Source organism: Zootoca vivipara, chromosome 1 (assembly GCF_963506605.1).
Source record: "Zootoca vivipara chromosome 1, rZooViv1.1, whole genome shotgun sequence".
In the NCBI taxonomy this organism is placed as follows: domain Eukaryota; kingdom Metazoa; phylum Chordata; class Lepidosauria; order Squamata; family Lacertidae; genus Zootoca; species Zootoca vivipara.
Window position 1 is genome coordinate 91,385,381 of NC_083276.1, and position 18,657 is coordinate 91,404,037.

Sequence of the window (18,657 nt, forward strand, 5' to 3'; positions counted from 1 at the left end):
GATGTTGAAGAATCATTGCTTTAACACTGGTGATCTTTGCTTCTTCCAGTACACCGGCATTATTCTGCCTGTCTTCCCAAGTGATGTGTAAAATGACTCCATAGGTTGTTCTATTGTGTGTTATTATTTATTAATCAGTTGGTTGGAAAGTGTTCGCATACTACACATTTCTTATGGGGTTTAGAAGCAGTGAAAGTCTCTTCCCTGTTCCAGAGGGACTGCACCTGCATTCTCCTCAGTTGCCCTGTTTGGAGGGAAAGCTGCTCTAGGATTGTTGGAGCTAGGTGCTCTTAGGCAGGTGCCTGTACGGCATCAGCCCAAGCACTCCTGGCAGCCTCTGGCTTGCTTCTGCCAAGCTGAAAAGAGCGGGGTGGGTGGGTGTATGTATGTGTTTCTGCCTTCCCCCAGGAGTTGCTTTCGTTGGCTGCCACTGGGATTGATATTTCCCATCTGGTGTGTTATCTACCGACTGTCTCCCTCTTCCCTTTTTGTTTCCATTTTTTTAATGATGGAAACAGGCTTGCAGAAGGCCCCTCTCCTCCTCCTCTGAATATAAAGTTTAGAATCTGACTCCATGCCCAGAAGTAGGAAAAGGTAAAGGGACCCCTGACCGTTAGGTCTAGTCACGGATGACTCTGGAGTTGCAGCGCTCATCTCGCTTTCCTGGCCAAGGGAGCCAGGCCAAGGGAGCCGATGTACAGCTTCCAGGTCATGTGGCCAGCATGACTAAGCTGCTTCTGGCGAACCAGAGCAGCGCACGGAAACGCCGTTTACCTTCCCGCCAGAGCAGTACCTATTTATCTACTTGCACTTTGACGTGCTTTCAAACTGCTAGGTGGACAGGAGCAGGGACCAAACAACGGGAGCTCACCCCATCGCGGAGATTCAAACTTCCGACCTTCCTTCTGAGCCCTAGGCTCAGTGGTTTAGACCACAGCGCCACCCGCCCAGAAGTAGGGCTTTCCCCCAAAGCTAGCTATTGTCTTCTTTTCGGGAGAATATGATGAAAAAATATGACATGTCAAACTAATAGGAGGCATCTTTAAAATAAGCATGCAGAAGAACTTGATGCATGAGTCTTGAACAATGACAATATCTGGTTAACATGCTTGTGAACCCAACTGCTTCCAGAAGTTATAATGGAAGGTTATGGTCAAGCATTTGGGTTGTTTCCCCTTCCTTTTAGTCAAATTATTTTTTCAAATGCATATAGCACCTTTCAATCAATAAATGCTCACTGGGCAGACCACAATAAAAAAGCCATTCAGTTATTAAATCCCTCCAATAAAATTATGAATATAAAATCAATCAAGAGGTGGAATAGTTCTTATGGAAATTGATGTAGTTTGTGTTTATGCAGCAATAATAGAGGCTAAAATGGAAACCCGAGTGGCAGTTGTTGCCCATAAAGAGATTCCTATTGGATGAAACCAAGGTCCATCTTGTTGGTGACCTTGCTTTCTAAAATAACCAACTTCCTGAAAGCCCACTAGCAGGGAATGAAGGCAACTGCCCTTCCCTGTTGTTGCTGCTGCTGCTTCCCAGCAACTGGTATTCAGTGGCATACTGCCAAAGTCCTAGTCAGCTAACACTGATTGATAGACTTCTCATCCAGGAACTTGCCTAAACCCCCTTTAAAGCTATTTGAGGTGGCTTTAAAGGTGGCTTGTGAAGATGAATTCCTTAAGTCAGTTACATGTATGAAGTACTTTGTTTTGGCTATATTGTAAACAAACTTATTTGGATGACCCCCCCAAGCTCACATGTTACCATAGAGGGAGAAGAACTGCTTTTCTCTCTCCGTTTCCTTATAACCTATCAATGTGGTGCTCTCCAGATGATGTTGGTCTAATATTCCCATCAGTCACTGGCAGGAACATCTGGAAGGCACCCTGTTGGCTACCCCTGCACTATGATGCTAGGTCTCCACTGTCCTTTTTACTAATGTAAGCAGCGTTGTATGCTTTAACCTTTCCTTGTTGGGAATGTCCCAAAATTTCTTGAACACTTGGTTGCCTTTTTCTACACCATCTCCAGTTCTAAAATGCCCTTTTCCAACAAGGAGGATCAAGAACTGTGTACAGTATTCCAAATGGGAAAGTGCCTGGGATTTTATAATGAGGGCAGTTGACCACACTGGACATCTTCCTTTCAAACCCTTTCCCTAAGAAACCCAAGCATGAAATATTTCTGTCTCAAACCTATTTTTGTTGAATTAATAACATTCACAGGAGATTTTATATTTTGTATCAAATGTGAGCAAACTGATGGACAGTGTAGCTAAGAATCTCTTTCTTTGTCTCTCGCTTTTAAGCATCTGATGCACAAACTAGCTAAAAAACAATAGCTCACCTTATTTCCAGTCATCAGCTCTATCAGTGTGCATTCAGTGTGAACCAATGAATGTTGTTACTGGAGGTAGAATGGCAAAGTCAGCATTCCATGGATTGGTGATAGTTCTCTTGTGGGGTTAAAAACTTTTGTCTTTCCATTTCTGTGCAGTCAATGGTGGCCTTTCTAAAGGATCCAGAAGGAGCTCCATTGTGGGAGGAAGATCCTGAAGCCAAAGACATTGTCCACGTTGACAGTGAAAAGGTACGTTAACCAGAATTGTGAAGTGCTTGGGGAAAAACAAAATTCTTTCACAAAACTAACTCCTGCACATACTGAATGCAGAACCCTTTGCACTCACATGAGCTTGGGAAAATCAAGGAAATGTTGTTACTCTTAAGCTGATAAATTTTTGGAAGACATGTTTAGCAGAGCTCCATGTTCTGTAAGATAATATGCTTTAAGGGCACCAAGGAAGTTGCATGGGACATGGGAGAGAAGCTTTGCAATTGCATGTTATGCATACCCCCTTGCAGCATGCCTCAACTGCATCAGCTACTCTAGGCACCAAATATAACTTGTACTCTCCCAGCTGATAGTTCCTTGAACTTTACAGTTTTCTGGTTGGCTTGTGGAGTAGTTGCACTAATATTTGCAACATGGAATGGTTATGATAAATGGTTGGTATCATGTGGTAGTACATAAGCAAAGCCATCAGACTTCTATTACTTCATTAATTTGTTTATGCTCGGTATACCTGTTGGTTCTAGCATCATTATAAATTTTTATGGTATAAGTGGTACGATAATCCTGTAGGTTTTTACAACAGGTTACAGTTTTGAGTTGAACACAACATCAAGGGTGAGCAAAATGAGCATATTAATCATTGAAGGCTGTGATTAAATAGGTGATACGATCCAGTTTAAATGGAGATAGAATGAGGAATGGGTGAAAAGTGAAGGGTTGTTGCTTAGTGGTGGAGCGCAAGCTGATTTCATTGAAGGCAGTGTGCTGTGCTCCTACAGATGAACTACTGACTATCACCCTGACCTTTATAGAACTGATGGTTCAAATGGTGAATTGTTTAAGGATGCAAATGCACTTGGTATATATAACCAGCAAATCTTTAGGATACGACAGAACGTGAATTAAAATGAATCAAACATCTTAAACATGGGAATATTCATTTGTTTGGATTATCCCATGGGAAATGGGCTCTGAGTCATACCACAGGGGTTGGTTGGAACATTTTTGATTGTAACATGTTGAGGTAAAATATATAATCCACAATTAATATTTTAACTGGAGCAGAATTAGCTTTTTTGGCAAGATACCAGTTGGCCTAAGAGACAGAATAGGAAAATGACTACTCCCCAGATTGCTCATGTGCCATCCTTTTTAAAAGCCATGGAGGGACTGGAATGGTAACCAAAATTTAGATGTATTTGATGGCTTACAGGTTTGAATCACTGGCAGATATTTAAGGGTCATGATAAAGCCCTTTGAGTTGCAGGGTGCTATAAGACCAATAGGAAAACTATGTATGATGGTGTATTCAGTCTAAATGGGGGCAAATGAGGGCTATGGCAAGGGTTAGTGAGGTTACCTGAGATCTCACATGCAGCAAATAGAGGCTGTTTAAGCCCAGCAAGGCTTCCCTAGCCATCAAATTATTTTGATTTAATAGCTGCTAATTCATAAAAGCAGAGAACAGTCCTAAATCATACACCTACTTTTGTTGCAGAAATTTAGCTTTGTCATTCTACTTCTTCCTCTTTCTTGGTAAACTCTGGGCAATGTGTGTTGTATTCCCCCCACCCACCCTATTGATTTTAAATTTTAATTGATTGGTCTCTGGCTGGTATTTCATAGAGTCATTTCAGTTTCTTAGCTTTCATTCTGGTATTAGGAACAGTTACTTTGGCATTCACTTTTTGTAAGAAGATTAATTTTTAATGTTCACCTTTCTGTTCTCTATTACAATCTCTCCTGGGGTCATTTTCAATTTAAAATTTTCATCTTGCCTTTCTAATCATACTGGCTCTGAAAAATCCGTCCTTATAGTCCCTCATAGCCCTGGATTGGTTTGTGTTGAAAGGAAACAAACAGATTTTTCTGTCCTTAATAAAAGTGGGGTGCCTGTTTCATTGAAGAAAACAGTCCTGTGGTTCTGGAGTAATCAACCAGAGGTGCATACATCATCCGATTTATAATACTTGTCTATTTTTTGACAGCTGCTTGGCAGTTTCTGGATAAAAAGTATTGTAAGGGTAGACAACATGGTGCCCTCCAGCTGTTGTTGAACTACAACTCCCATCACCATTGGACATGATGGTTGGGGCTAATGGGAATTGTAGTCCAGCAACACATGGAAGGTACCACATAGGCTTCCCCTGGTGGCTCCTGTGAGAACAACATCTTTATTTTCCAGCCCAATTTAGATACAGTTTCCTGATATTTGCACAACCCATGGTGGAATCTAGGCTCACATGCTTCCCCCCTCCCCCGTGTCCTTTTGTGCTCATGAAAGGGAAAGGGAAACCTTCTGTTTTCAATTTTAAACAAGCTCTGGTTCCCTGTGATGTTGAAACTTGGATGACTGTAGTTCATTTAAACAGTGGTTTAGTGGGGAAAAGTCAGGATGAAACTGTGGTTTCAGACTCTGGCCTGTATTTGCATTTTTAAAAAAACACCACAGAAAAAGCTCAAACAAATTGTAGGTCCCTGAATCCTGATGTCACAGGAAATTGTGATTAATTTGAACCTAGGAGCAGTTGCTTCCAGTCTTCTCCATTTTGGACACAAGGAGAAAGGGTGTTTGCGGGAGTGAGAGGCTAGCTGCAGTTCATCCACTTAGCAGGAAATCATGGTTTCCTATTACATCCGAAGTGGGCCTTGGTCAATTTTTTTGTGAGTTAGTTGAACTAGAAAGTTGGAGGAGAAAATTATGTTTGTATCTACTTTTAAATACCCTTCAGCTCCATATTCTTTTGGCTATAAAGCTGAGAAAGGGGTGAAGAAAACAACCAAATTTGATGGGGTCGCTAAAGCATATTCTAGGAAGCTTATAACTACAGCAACAAAAAAGTCACAATATAACACTTTAATTAGGGTAAAATACAGTGATGATAATCCAATATGGGTGTAAAGTTGCTCATAAATCCATCAGCACAGATGAGATATATCTTAAACGTTCTGAATAAACCCCTTTTGAGTAAATCCCACTGGAAGCTTGCCCCATTCATTTATTTTGGATTTTCTGCATTTATGAAAACATATCGGCAGGAAAACAATGTGTTTGCTTCATTTGTAAATGTGGAAATATTCCACTTATACTGAGTGGGGTTGTAGTTACTGTGGAGTTGCAAACATCTGCTTCTAGCAGGCTCACACTGTTGTTTTTAAAATAACTGAAAGCAATGTATTAAAGATAAATGGTTTGTTTGTGAGAGAATGCATTTCTCTCAATAGTAAAAATAAAGATAAATCTAAACCATAGCTCATTTGTGCCGTGTCTTGGCTTAAAAACAAGAGACCCGTCTTGGCCTCATAAATGTATGTGAATAGTGAATAGTGACCATGTTCAATTGCTCATAAAACATGGGTTTGAAACCTTGGATATGGAGGTATCACTGTGTTCTTAAAAGACATAAACCCTGGCACAAAGAAAGCCATCCTGTAAGCAAGTTTTTAAAAAAGTTTTGCTTTTATATATATACAGTATGTATATATATATATGTGTGTGTGTGTGAGAGAGAGAGAAGGGACTTGGTGTAAAAGACCCAGGGCCTTTTCAGTACCCTTACTTGGATTATCACCTAAATGCAGCCAGTTCCTCCAATTCATCAACCTCTTGGCCTGAAATTTGGCACAGTAAATTCTGTTATTCAAGCTCCTAACACAGACCAGTCCATATATTGACACATGTAATCCAGATTATATGTGCTTGGAAATTTTACCTGAAATCTGTGGGGATATATTGTTCCTTAAATTCATGGTTCTAATTATAGCATGTTTATCTCTTTGGGTTTTAAGGAACTGAAAAGACTTTTGAAGAAGGAAGATAGGCCTCTGCTGCTGATGTTCTATGCCCCCTGTAAGTAATTAATATGCTGATGTTCTGTGTCCCCTGGAAGTAATCTAATATGCAAGATCTCAAATCCTTCTTTTTTCCATCCGGTGGTCCAGTAAAACAATCTGGACTGTCTGTTAAATTCAATTTCATGTGTATATGATTGCCATATGGTTATCAATTAGCAGATGATTTTTTTCGCTTCATGTTCTTCCTTGCTCAATTCTCCAAATTTCAGTGTAAATGCTGACAGTATAGCACAGGCATCCCCAAACTTCGAACCTCTAGATGTTTTGGACTACAATTCCCATCATCCCTGACCACTGGTCCTGTTAGCTAGGGATCATGGGAGTAGTAGGCCAAAACATCTGGAGGGCCGCAGTTTGGGGGTGCCTGGTATAGCACAAGAATATTTCAGATATTTGCTTTCTCTAGGAGCACTCTCCTTAAATTTTTGAGAGAGGAAAAACACTTGGCTGGACTTGCAGTTATAGTGCATATTTGTACTCTCAGTTCTAAAAACTGAGTTTAGTTTGCCTGAGGTACCAGATCCAAAACATTCTTTGCTCCAGCCTTAATCCATCTGAAAAATGAACGGATGTGAATTCATAGTGACCCACCATTGTAACAAGTAGGCTGACCACACAAAGGGAGCTGTACTGTTCCAGCCTGGCTGAGTTTGCAAGTTGCTGGACGAAGTCAGAAGAAGCTGATCTTGATTAGCAGGGAGCTCGTAAGAATTAAGTGGCGCAGGACCTTGGATAGCTCCCAGTGACAGCAGCTGTTGGTTCCTTAGCTTTCAAACTTTATTAGAGACTGATGTCTACAAGAACCCTGCCAGTGAAGCTGCAATCAATATAGAGACAATGCTCTGATTTCAGTTGTGCACTGTGAATGACCTTGCACTGAACCCTCTAAGGGAATGGACAGCTTTGGGTGGTGGTTGGGTTGATACAGATTCTCAACAAAGATATCTGAGCTGCCAGTCCAAGATATACAGTCTAGTTATTCACCTTCCACAGAGAGATTGATAGGGGTTTTTTCCTTCTGCCTGTCCAATGGGTTCAAATATTCCTGGGCAGATGTTGCTAGCTCAAAGTAATCAACCAATAAATGAGGATGTACAGGAAGCTTGAGGTCAATATCAGATGGATCACCATTAGAATCATTGAGGGCCTGGATCCCAAAAGGAAGTTCATTTGCAGGTCAGATGCAACCCATCACTTTAGATATGAATGCATGCCATTGCAGGCTTACAGATAACTGGACTCGTTAACTTTATTAAGAAAGACTTGCATGTCACAAGTACTTTTCTCTTCCCATCTACTACTCAGAACCTAAGGGTCTGAACTGGAATCTAGAGGTTTAATTTATTAGCTGTGAATATGTCCAAACTGCCCATCTAAAAAGACATGCCTTTGAGGTACAAACTTGAACTTGTTCATAATTCATCTACTGCAAGATTTACTTCCATCTGGCAGAATGTTAGTGGCTTGTTGTTTTGCCTCTTGCTATTCAGTTTGCACCTACATTTCTCTTCCACTACTGGCTATTGTTTTGGGGTGGGTAGATAGGAACATAATTGCTTTTGTCATTTGATACCTTGTTAAATGAGATAGAGACTATATTGAACATGAGAAATAGAATATTTTCATTATTTTGAATGCAATAGGCCAGTGGTTCTCAAAGGGTGTGTGCGCCACACTGGTGTGACAGGAGAGGATGGCTAGTGTGGTGGGAAGATTCAACAACAATCAAAGAAACTTGTATACAATTTCATTTTGAGAGTGATTCATGTTCTTATGTAACTGCATTGTTTAATACTTTTATGGATGCCCCATTATCATGTTATAAAGTAGTTGTGTTCTATTAGGGTTGCCATATTTCAAAAAGTAAAAACCAGGAACTTTTCTTAGGAGGACCCCAAAATTGTTGCAACACACAAAAAAGCGATTTTTCGGTTTACTTGCCTAAATTCCAGGACAAACTGCCACCTTCCGGAAATCCCCCCCCCCCTCGGATGCCACTTCTGCCTTTGAAATCCCAGCAACATCTAGGAAATCCAGATGTATGGCAGCTCTAGTTCTATGTTACAATTCAAGCACTGCTAGGAATTGTTTTGTTTTTGTTTTCCAATGTATTTATTATCAGTAAAAAAAATTGGTGTGGTGTGAGCAAATTTTCATTCTGAAAGTGGCCCAGATAAAAACGTTTGAGAGCCACTGATATAGACCTAAACACATCTCACTTCATCCATTATACGTGGATTGTGAGAAGCACTGGTGTTGCCTTGGCAAACACAGCTGATGTGTAAAGTGGCTCATAGTAATATTTGTATCATTCCGTATTCAAAGGTTTTCCTACTTATACCAGTGCATGCTTATTACTTTCTGTTAAAAAGGGCGAGTTGGAACATTTAAGTATAGGATATGGTAAATATGGCTAAATAAGTGTATATCTGGTGGATTTCTGGATGAAACATCGGCTCTGGATCCATTCCAGTCCGGCTTCTGCTCTGGTCATGGGACCAAGACTGCTCTGTTAGGTGACCCCTAACAGATGATCTCTGCAGGCAGCTGGATCGAGGTGGGTTGGGGCTGCTGATTCTTTTAGATCTGTCAGCAGACTTTAACATGGTTGATCACAAACTTCTGGACCACTGCCAACTCTATCTTTTGATGGATGGCCATCCTGACTCGGCCCCAGACACACTGATCAGATGTTTGGAAGCTGTGGCTGGCTGGTTACGTGGGAGCCGGTTGAAGTTAAATCCTTTGAAGACAGAGGTCCTTTGGATGCGTTGGGATGATATGGGATTGGGGGGCTAACTCCCATCTCTTGCGGGGGCACAATTAGTGCCAGCACAGTCCGTTAAGAGTTTGGGTGTAATATTTGACACGTCCCTTTCTATGGAGACACAGGTTGCAGCTATAACAAAGGTGGCATTTTTTCATCTCCACCAAGCTAAGCAGTTGGCTCCTTACCTCTCTCGCCCTGACCTAGCCACTGTGATCCACGCGACGGTCACCTCCAGGCTTGATTATTGTAACTCACTCTACGTGAGGCTGCCCTTGAGACTGACCCAGAAACTCCAGCGGGTGCAGAATGCTGCGGCGAGACTCCTTACAGGGTCCTTGCCACGGGATCACATTCACCTGGTGCTATACCAGCTGCACTGGCTCCCAGTGGATTACAGGATCAGGTTTAAGGTGCTGGTTTTAACCTTTAAAGCCCTATATGACCTAGGACCCTCATACCTATGGGACCTCTCCTGGTATGTTCCACGGAGGACCTTACAGTCTTCAAATAAAAACATCTTGGAGATCCTGGGCCACAGGGAGGTTAGGCTGGCTTCGACCAGAGCCAGGGCTTTTCCGGCCATGGCCCCGATCTGGTGGAACGCTCTGCCACAAGAGACTAGGGCCCTGTGTGACTTGACATCTTTCCGCAGGGCCTGCAAGACAGAGCTGTTCTGCCAGGCCTTTGGCCAAGGCACAGTCTGACCCCCTCTCTCCTGTAATCCTCATAGAACTCTAGCCCAATGGTTGCCATTAATTTGATTCTGAATTGATTTTAGAATGTATTTTAATTAATTGTCTGTGTGATTTTATGTACACTGTGCTGTTTTTACTTGTTGTTAGCCGTTCTGAGCCCAGTATTTATACCCCACCCATCTGGCTGAGTTCCCCCAGCCACTCTGGGCGGCTTCCAACAGAAAATGAAATAAAATAATCTATTAATCATTAAAAGCCTCCCTAAACAGGGCTGCCTTCAGATGTCTTCTAAAAATCTGGTAGCTGTTTTTCTCTTTGACATCTGATGGGAGGGCGTTCCACAGGGCGGGCGCCACTACTGAGAAGGCCCTCTGCCTGGTTCCCTGTAACTTGGCTTCTCGCAATGAGGGAACCGCCAGAAGGCCCTCGGTACTGGACCTCAGTGTCCGGGCAGAACGATTTATTATTATTATTATTATTATTATTATTATTATTATTATTATTATTATTACCAGCTTTCGAATGAATTCTCTGCAAAGAAAAGGTGGGGAGAGAAAAAGCAAGTATGGAATAAAGTTGTAACAAATTTCAAAGTAAATGCATAACTGTATTGAAATATATTTGTTGGAAGCCGCACAGAGAGGCTGGGGCAACTCAATCAGACAGGCCGGGTACTACTACTACTCCTCATCCTCATCCTCATGAGGATATGTATGTATCCTCCCTCTGTCTATTGCTGTTTTATGGCTGTTTCAGATGACATGTAGAATAGCTGCTAGTATTGTTTTCACCTTTTCAAGGCAGAATACTACTGCATTTTAGGCACTGATCACCAAAGAGAGTGGATTAGTTGTAGAAAGGAAACCACCCTATGCTTGTTGCATGTGGAATTGGTGTTGCATTACATGGCTCATCCCTTCTAGTGCAGTGGCTTTTGCTCAGACTGATGTTTCACAGTCTCCAGTTTGTTCCTTGGAGGAGTGTTCTCTATAATGCTGGCTCCCTTTATTGATAAGGCCGCTGTTGCCTATGGCTCCCAGACAATTATATGTGATGGCATGTTTTTCAACCAGGCAGACTTACTCTTAACAAGTCTACTTTTAAACTTCTGCAAACACGGCAGAATTTTTGGATTATCTCTGAATGGCCGCTGTTTTCTGACTCGCAGGATGCAATGCAACCACCTGCTGTTTTATATCGGTTTGAAGCTCTCAAGCCTGCTTTAGGCCTGAAATCATTCATTCAGGGAGAGTCCATAGCATCGGAACACTTTCATACTATTACTCTCTAGCAAGTAACTTTTTTTAAAAAAAACAAAGTATTTTCCTTCAATGTACATCATCTGACCCTTCAGTTGGTTTGAACTATTCCCCCCTAGACACACTGCTGCTCTGCCTCCTTTCAGTGTTCTTTCCTTTGAAGCAGGAAAACATTTGAGGCAGCAATATTTTCCTTGTTTCTAAATGGCTGTGGAGGAGCCGAATTACTATTTTAGCAGCTTTTTACATTTTTCTCTTCCCTCCCCAGTTTTCATTCAATTTTATGACTTTTAGTATAGACAGTTTGATCTGCTGGTGTTCTGGGTATACCCAAGACAAAATTTGAACCACTAATTGAAGTCTAGTAAACTAAAGATGCTTACAAAGGTCTCCCCTTACAAATGTATTTATATATTGTTGGGTTCTGATTTGCCTGATCTAGTTTGTGTAGAAGTACTTGAAAGGGGTGGTGGTGGAAGGTGGGGCTGAGCTGGTACAAGCCAAGATGACTGCTTTCAGGAAGGGCCTCCTCTGCTTTCAGATGAAAAGTGCAGCATAATAATGAGAATTGCTGAAGATAAGCCACAAAAAAATCCATTGTGGATTCACACTGTTGCAACTGGAGAGGTTAGTGAACAAATTAAGTGAGGAAATACTTTGAAAAAGAATTGTTCTCAGGGCTTTCCTGTACAAAGGTCTGCAATTCAGTGAAAATGGTTACAAGAGAAGCATAGTGTATTTAAAGGTTAGAAATGCAGAGAGTGAGAGGCTGACTACTGTAATCATGAGATTAGATCTAATACATAAAGAAACAGTTAGTACTAAGATCTATAGGCAACTCATCCAGAAAATAAGTGAGAATCTAAAATGACAGGAGCCAGTTCTCCAGAGTGATTAGGGAAGTGTAAGAGTTTTTGGACTTATTTACACATATGGTGGCTGTGTCCAGTAGTGCAGCTTTTCTGACAACACATCCATTAAGAACTGTCATCATAAAACAAGAGGTGTCCACCTAGATCCATAAGTAGCTTTATGGTCACTTGTTTGTCAGGCCAAATAAAAATCTAATGACCAAGGGTCTAATCATTATCCCATTAGTAACATCTAGACTTGGAATGGCGAAAAATGCAGGTGTGTTACTACGAGTTATGGTATTAAATCATGTGGGGTATAGTGTTAGCTGGAAAAATAGCATGTTTCAGTGTGGCTTTATGAGGTAGCACAAATCATGACACTTTTTAATGTGGTATGGGATAGTTTTAGTAGGCACATAAACAATCAGGATAATCAGAGAGGAGCACTTCAAACACAAAGGCCTTTGGAAAGATGTGTGCCAACAAAACATGCCAATTAGGAAATGCTGTGCAAACTTATGAGAATGTAAATGTTGACTGCTAGCAATGACAAAGGTATAGGGTTATTTGGTGTTTTTGTAATGTTTTATTTTATTTTGTTGCATGTCTTTTAAGTGTGTGTATGTGTATAAAAGTGTACTGGGACGGAGAAGTGGACTGCTTAGAATTCAAGCAGTATCCAAGAACCTTGTTTTGTTTTGTTTTAAGATGTATAGAAAGGAGAGGTCACAAGGCAGTGATGAAAAGATCAGGAAGATTTGAATGTCCTACAGCAGGCACCCCCAAACTTGGCCCTCCAGATGTTTTGGGACTACAACTCCCATCATCCCTGACCACTGGTCCTGTTAGCTAGGGATGCTGGGAGTTGTAGTCCCAAAACATTTGGAGGGCCAAGTTTGGGGATGCCTGTCCTACAGACAACAATTAGGACAGGTCAGGGCTGAGGACCTTCCTTTACCTGTGCTAGAATAAGCCAATAATGTTAACAAAAACTTATTTCGTGGGATTGGCCTATTTTAGGCTATTCAGACTGAAGGCTGATTTTCTGGCTTGCCTTCTATACTGAGCAGCAGATGCAGGCTGCTAGGCTATATGGTCCTAGAAGTCACTAAGTTTAGTCAGTGTCCATCCTTTGTGTAAGGACATCTGCTTCCTACTCCCACAGTGTTCTGTTTAGTATTAGAAGAAAGTGCCAGTTTGCAAGGTGATTTTTATTTGTTCAGCATTGTATGCATGTAGCTTCTAGCGTTCCACAGCCATAAGCTTCTGGGTCCTAATGAAGGTGGCTCTTTGAATTATCACTATTCTTAGTAATCATGCCAACATTGCCATTGCTTGTCTTTTGATCTCTGTGTGCTTAATTTGATGGAAGGTGCTTCAGTTAAATTCCTATGGCTTGTCTCATCTAAATTAAGCCTGTGGAGCCTATTAGTGTACCCTGGGTTGCTTTGGAGGCTTTGAGGTAGGAATTGAACCCGTGCACAATAAGCAAAGCAGTTACTCAGCCAAATAAAGCAAAATGGATTTAACAAGATGACTAAACCACTGCAAACAGATCAATAGTGAATTAAAAACAAGATAAAACAAGGTTGATACAAAATAATGGCTATGAAAATAAGGGTTTCTACATCTCAAACACCTAACTGAACTTAGGGTACAGAGTCCTTTTTGAAGATTTCTGAGTTCTACTTTGATTCCAGTAAATCTAGTTTTATGGACTCTGTCCCTATCACTAGACATGTGTAGGCTCAGCTAACTATATCATTCCCACATAGGCCCCCTTAAGTCATATATTCTTCTTGCCACAATGGGTCTTAGGTAGAATTAGGACATATTTGGTTAATAGAGACTCTGGCCTGGTTTTGTTGTTGCTTGGCAAGCTCAAAAGTATTCTTCTTCAGTGTACAAAATTGATATAGCTGGATTCTTGCAAGTTTCAAAACTGAACCAACCAACTTCTCCTCCCCTTTCTCAGCTGGCTTGAGAATACTCGTACCTGTACTGGGCGGCTGCTTTAAGATGAAAATACTCTTGTTACTCCACAAGAATTCTATAACTTAACTTTTTTTATGTTGGGTTGGGGAGAGAGTACTTGTCCAGTTTGTATCTTCCCCAATACTGTCATCATTGCAACACTAGACATTTCAGTTACAAAGGCTAGTGTTTACTTTCCCACTGGAAGGAAATTGGAGCTGATATAAGAGATTTGCGTATACCACTTCCAACATGATGTGGAGAGTATTGTGAAGTGGGAACAAGATACAGCATTCAAGACACCAATCAGAATCTTATGGTTTAAATGATGCAGCATGACTGTATGGCATTTATAAAAACAAAAAGCAAATTGCAGTTAGAACAAGCCATCAAAGAGACATACTTGGGGGCAGCCCACCCACAAGACAAGGTGGCAGGATCCACTGGGGCAGCAAATCCCAATGTCAGTCTATCTCCCCCCCCCTTTTTCCTGATGTAGATCTTCCATCACCCCTTCTTCCCCAGAGAGGAGGGGGCAGCAATTTGGGGTCCGCCTCAGGTGTACAAGGTTTTAGAATATAGGGCCAATGGGAGATGCTTAAAATCTAGACCTTAGCAAGTCAAGAATAATTCTGTGTGTTTTAAGTTGTAAGTTCCCTAGCTGCAATTCAGTGGAAATGATAGGAAATGTAGGGGCATTTTTCATCTGATGTCCATGCAGATGCATTTAATGGTATCATTAATATTCATTCTCTCTCTCTCTCTCTCTCTCTCTCCCCTATTTTAGGGTGTGGTGTTTGCAAAAGAATGATGCCGTCTTTCCAGCAAGCATCCACAGAAGTTAAAGGCATGTATGTAAGTGAGAGGAGTTGCAAGACTAATGAATGTTCTAGTGTTTTGTTTCTGTTTCTGTGCAGCTTCATGTGTGTGTTTTCTGTCCTTTCTGTACAACTATTGCAACATGCAAACAGATATAAGCATATTTCATTTTTAAATGGCATCCCATTTTTTTCCTTAAAAGAAGTCAAATAAACTGACAATACAAAACGTAGTAATGAAAAACCTTCAAAGAATCATAATCCAAGAGACAGTATTCACTTGGGTAGTTGTACTGTTGGATAATGAATATTGATCAGTACCCAGTATTGTTTTCATGCCCTCTGTCCACATGATGCTTGCCACTCACAGTTAATTGTAGCTAGATATTGGGAGAGATGCAGTGCCCATACACACTCTAGCTGCATCGTCATATCTATAGTTCATTTTCTTGATGGAGGCTGGGGAGTGCTGCACTTGCCCCACATGATGATAGGACACTGTGGGATGAATACAAGTGGTGAGGCTTTTAGGACTGTGTTTACTGTAGATTCCATGGGGAAAAGGTTATCCTCCCTTCCCCCCACCTAGGTAAGTTGATGCCTTGCCAGCTCTATGTTGTAAAATGAACAAAAAGCTCCAGAAGTTGCCCTACAGTCTTGCCCCCTTTTGCATGAGCCATAAAACTGGGGAGGAGAGTGGGGGGCAGCCCCCTCTTTCTTAGCACTCTTCTCCAGATAGGAATTATACCGTATATACAACACAAGACTGAAAGCTCTTGAGTAGAAGCAGGGAATAGTTTAGTTGGTAAAAGCAACTTCATGAATCTGTAATGCAGAGGTTGCTGATGTAAGGGTTTCCCCGTTAATCTGTTTGATGTTCTTCGGAGTAGGTGTTGATGTCTCAGAATGGTGGATAAGGGTTGGGGAAAGACCAAGACTCTGTGTGTAGGTTTGCTTTTGTTATTTATTTATTTATGTATATATATAAAAACCCTAATGCTTTCTGAGCAACAGCTGACCTTTTGAAGGGAACGGTCTGCTTTAAGATTTATTTCATGCTACCTCCAAGCACATTTGGTCTGAGCAGCATTTTATGTGAAAGAAAAATCCTGCTTTTCGGATGGGGAGGGTGAAGTGGGTGCAGTTAGATTAACACTGTGCTGCTAAATGGATTTAAGCCTTCAGTGTTATTAATCAAGAGTTAATCTTCCAGTTGTATCTTCAGCAACTGGCCATTGAGGAATATAGCTACAAGATGACTTGCGTCTAAATCTTAGACCCAGAGAGAGGCAGTCCAATCCTCTGAGTAGTTTCATTTTAAAAGTGCTTGGGGCTTTGGAGGAGCAGAGTTGGTAGTTTATTGTTCTGAGCAGAGGATGGCAAGTCACAAGCTCTGTATCCAAATGCCTTTTTCTAGTATTCCTCATCCTTCAGGGCAAAAGTCTGCTCCCTTTCCAGTAAAAGATGAGCCTGGCACCAGGCCTGCAGCTGTGGAGATAAATTAAAGAGCTGTGGCTGTAGGCAAGACTCCAAAGTATATTCTAGCAGTAGTATTTCCAGCAGGTATGAAAAATGAGCAAGCTCAAGAAGGTCTGCTCATTCCCCTGGCTGCAGTGTTTGTAATGGTGAACTTACTCTTGGGTGATCAAATTTTATATGCATGGAGGTAGGTTAGGATGAGAGATAGTAGCTGGCCCAAGATCACCCAGTAAGTTTCATGACTGCGTGGAGTTTTTGTTGAACCTTGGTCTCCTCATCTTAGGTCGATACTTGAACTGCTACACCACACTGACTCTTTGCAGCAGTCCCCTGGGGTATCTTAGGCTGCGAGGTAGCAATTTATTGCCACCCAGATTGCTTCATAGCTGAACAGAGGTTTGACTCCTGACTTCCTCGGTCCAAGCCCAATACTCTGCCCAATACCACTCCGATTCTGAGAATCTTTACAAGTGTTACTTTTTAAAAATACATTATACATTTTTTATACATTAAGAAAAATGTGGTCTGAACGTTACAAATTCGTAATTGCAAATACATGCATCATACAGGTACAAATAAAAGAGCTGGAACTGGACACTCAGGTAACAAAAAAGTTTTCCCCAGCCCTGCATAATATGTGAAAAGACCATCAGTGTTTCCTAAGCCCTTCTATTTTCCATGTTAATGGCACAGTGAACTTCACATAGGTTTTCCTTTGGTGTTCTTGATTAATAATAAAAAGGAATCCATTAACAGGCTAATATATAATAGGCTTTTGAAATAAGTATTTTCTCTTGAGGTCATTATTTGTGAGATGTTCGCACTGTCTCTTATGAGAGAAAAAGAGAGCATCTTTGTTAATGGACAGTTATAGTACACATGGAAGAAAGGTGAGCTGCAGAAAGACAAGGGCTCTCAAAGCAGCCACTGCATTTCAGACCACTTAAAAATGATCCTTGGGCTTCTGATTCTAGACATGTATGTCTACGCTCCCCCCCCTGCAAACTGTTTTCCCCTTCTCTATTCCCAAGCTTCTGCATGAGGAGGAAGCTCCATGTTAACTGCCATAGCAGGAATAAAAAAATCTGTGATCCTCCTGACATTGTAGGAGTCCAACTTCTACCAGCCCCATACAGCATGCCCAGTATTTGAGTGATGGGAGTTGTAGTCCAGCAATATCTAGAGGGCTGCAGGTTCTCCATCCCAACTGTATAATCTATGTAATTATGGGCCTATGGCCGAAATAAAGCTTATCTATCTATCTATCTATCTATCTATCTATCTATCTATCTAATCTATGTAAGTGATTTGTGGTTTAAATCCAAAAGAACCCCAACTTTTCCTGCCTGCAAATCCTATGAGCACATAATTCATTCTCTACTGTAACAGAGAATGGTAAGCCCCAGCACACATGGCAGAGCATGAGATACTTAATTTTTTTTTTAAAGACCTATAAATTCTTGCCCTGATGAGCCCATGGTGGTGAGAACCGCCACCATGGTTTTATTGGCTTTTAAGTGTTGAACTTTTCTGTGGCTTTATTAGCAAGCAGAGATTCCTATAAAATATAATCGGTACTGCAGTAAAATACAGCTTCAAAAGACGCTTCTGCTTCTGGTGTAAGACTAATCTGGTTCTGTTGTTTCAGGTACTTGCAGGGATGAATGTCTACTCAGCTGAATTTGAAAAAATAAAAGAAGAATACAATGTCCGGGGATACCCAACCATTTGCTACTTTGAGTAAGTCTCTGCTTATTCTGCATGTATATAATGACAACACCAATCATGTATTTTGTTGGTTTTCCTGTATTTCAAACCTTGTTTTGTTGCATTTATAGAAAGGGAAAATTCCTGTTCAACTTTGAGAACTATGCTGCTACAGCAAAGGACATCATTGAATGGCTGAAAGAGTAAGTGTCTGAAATGTATCTCCTACATCTTTGAGAACTGCATTTTGAATAAACAGTATCACACCTTGCAAATAGCAGCATCTTCATCGCTACTCCAGAGGCAAATAAAAGCATCACACTGAACTATTAAAGATGAACCTGGGTTGTTTGCTTTAGTTTCCATGCTTTCTATTTCATACTTGCAGTATCTTCCCAGTTGCAATGCTCCTATTATCTTTTCTGGGCATCGGAAGGATGCCATTGATCTGTGTCAAACTTTCATTTTTAAAACCTCAGACTTTAACATTTTCATTCCCTTGTTGTGAACACCTCCATTATCGTACAATTTGAAATGGCTCTGACTGAGAGATTGTGAATCTTTTGTTCTGGTATCTTTTACCAGGGAAAGGAGACAGACTCAATGGTGTGTAGGAATGATGATCCAAATTGAGAGGCAAGAGGGGATTCATAGGATGACACAAGAGAT

The 18,657-nt window shown here is 41.1% G+C and overlaps 1 protein-coding gene across 3 annotated transcripts in view; it reads left to right on the plus strand.

Annotated features, from left to right (window-relative positions):
- Nucleotides 1-18,657, plus strand: part of PDIA5 (protein disulfide isomerase family A member 5) — a 169,522-nt gene that overhangs the window by 80,736 nt on the left and 70,129 nt on the right. For all 3 annotated transcript variants that reach the window (XM_035129030.2, XM_060276208.1, XM_035129052.2), the window contains 5 exons: nt 2,503-2,595; nt 6,367-6,427; nt 14,772-14,839; nt 17,930-18,021; nt 18,120-18,191. In XM_035129030.2, coding sequence (XP_034984921.2) covers nt 2,503-2,595; nt 6,367-6,427; nt 14,772-14,839; nt 17,930-18,021; nt 18,120-18,191 — 386 coding nt within the window. The remainder of the gene's footprint in view (nt 1-2,502; nt 2,596-6,366; nt 6,428-14,771; nt 14,840-17,929; nt 18,022-18,119; nt 18,192-18,657) is intronic.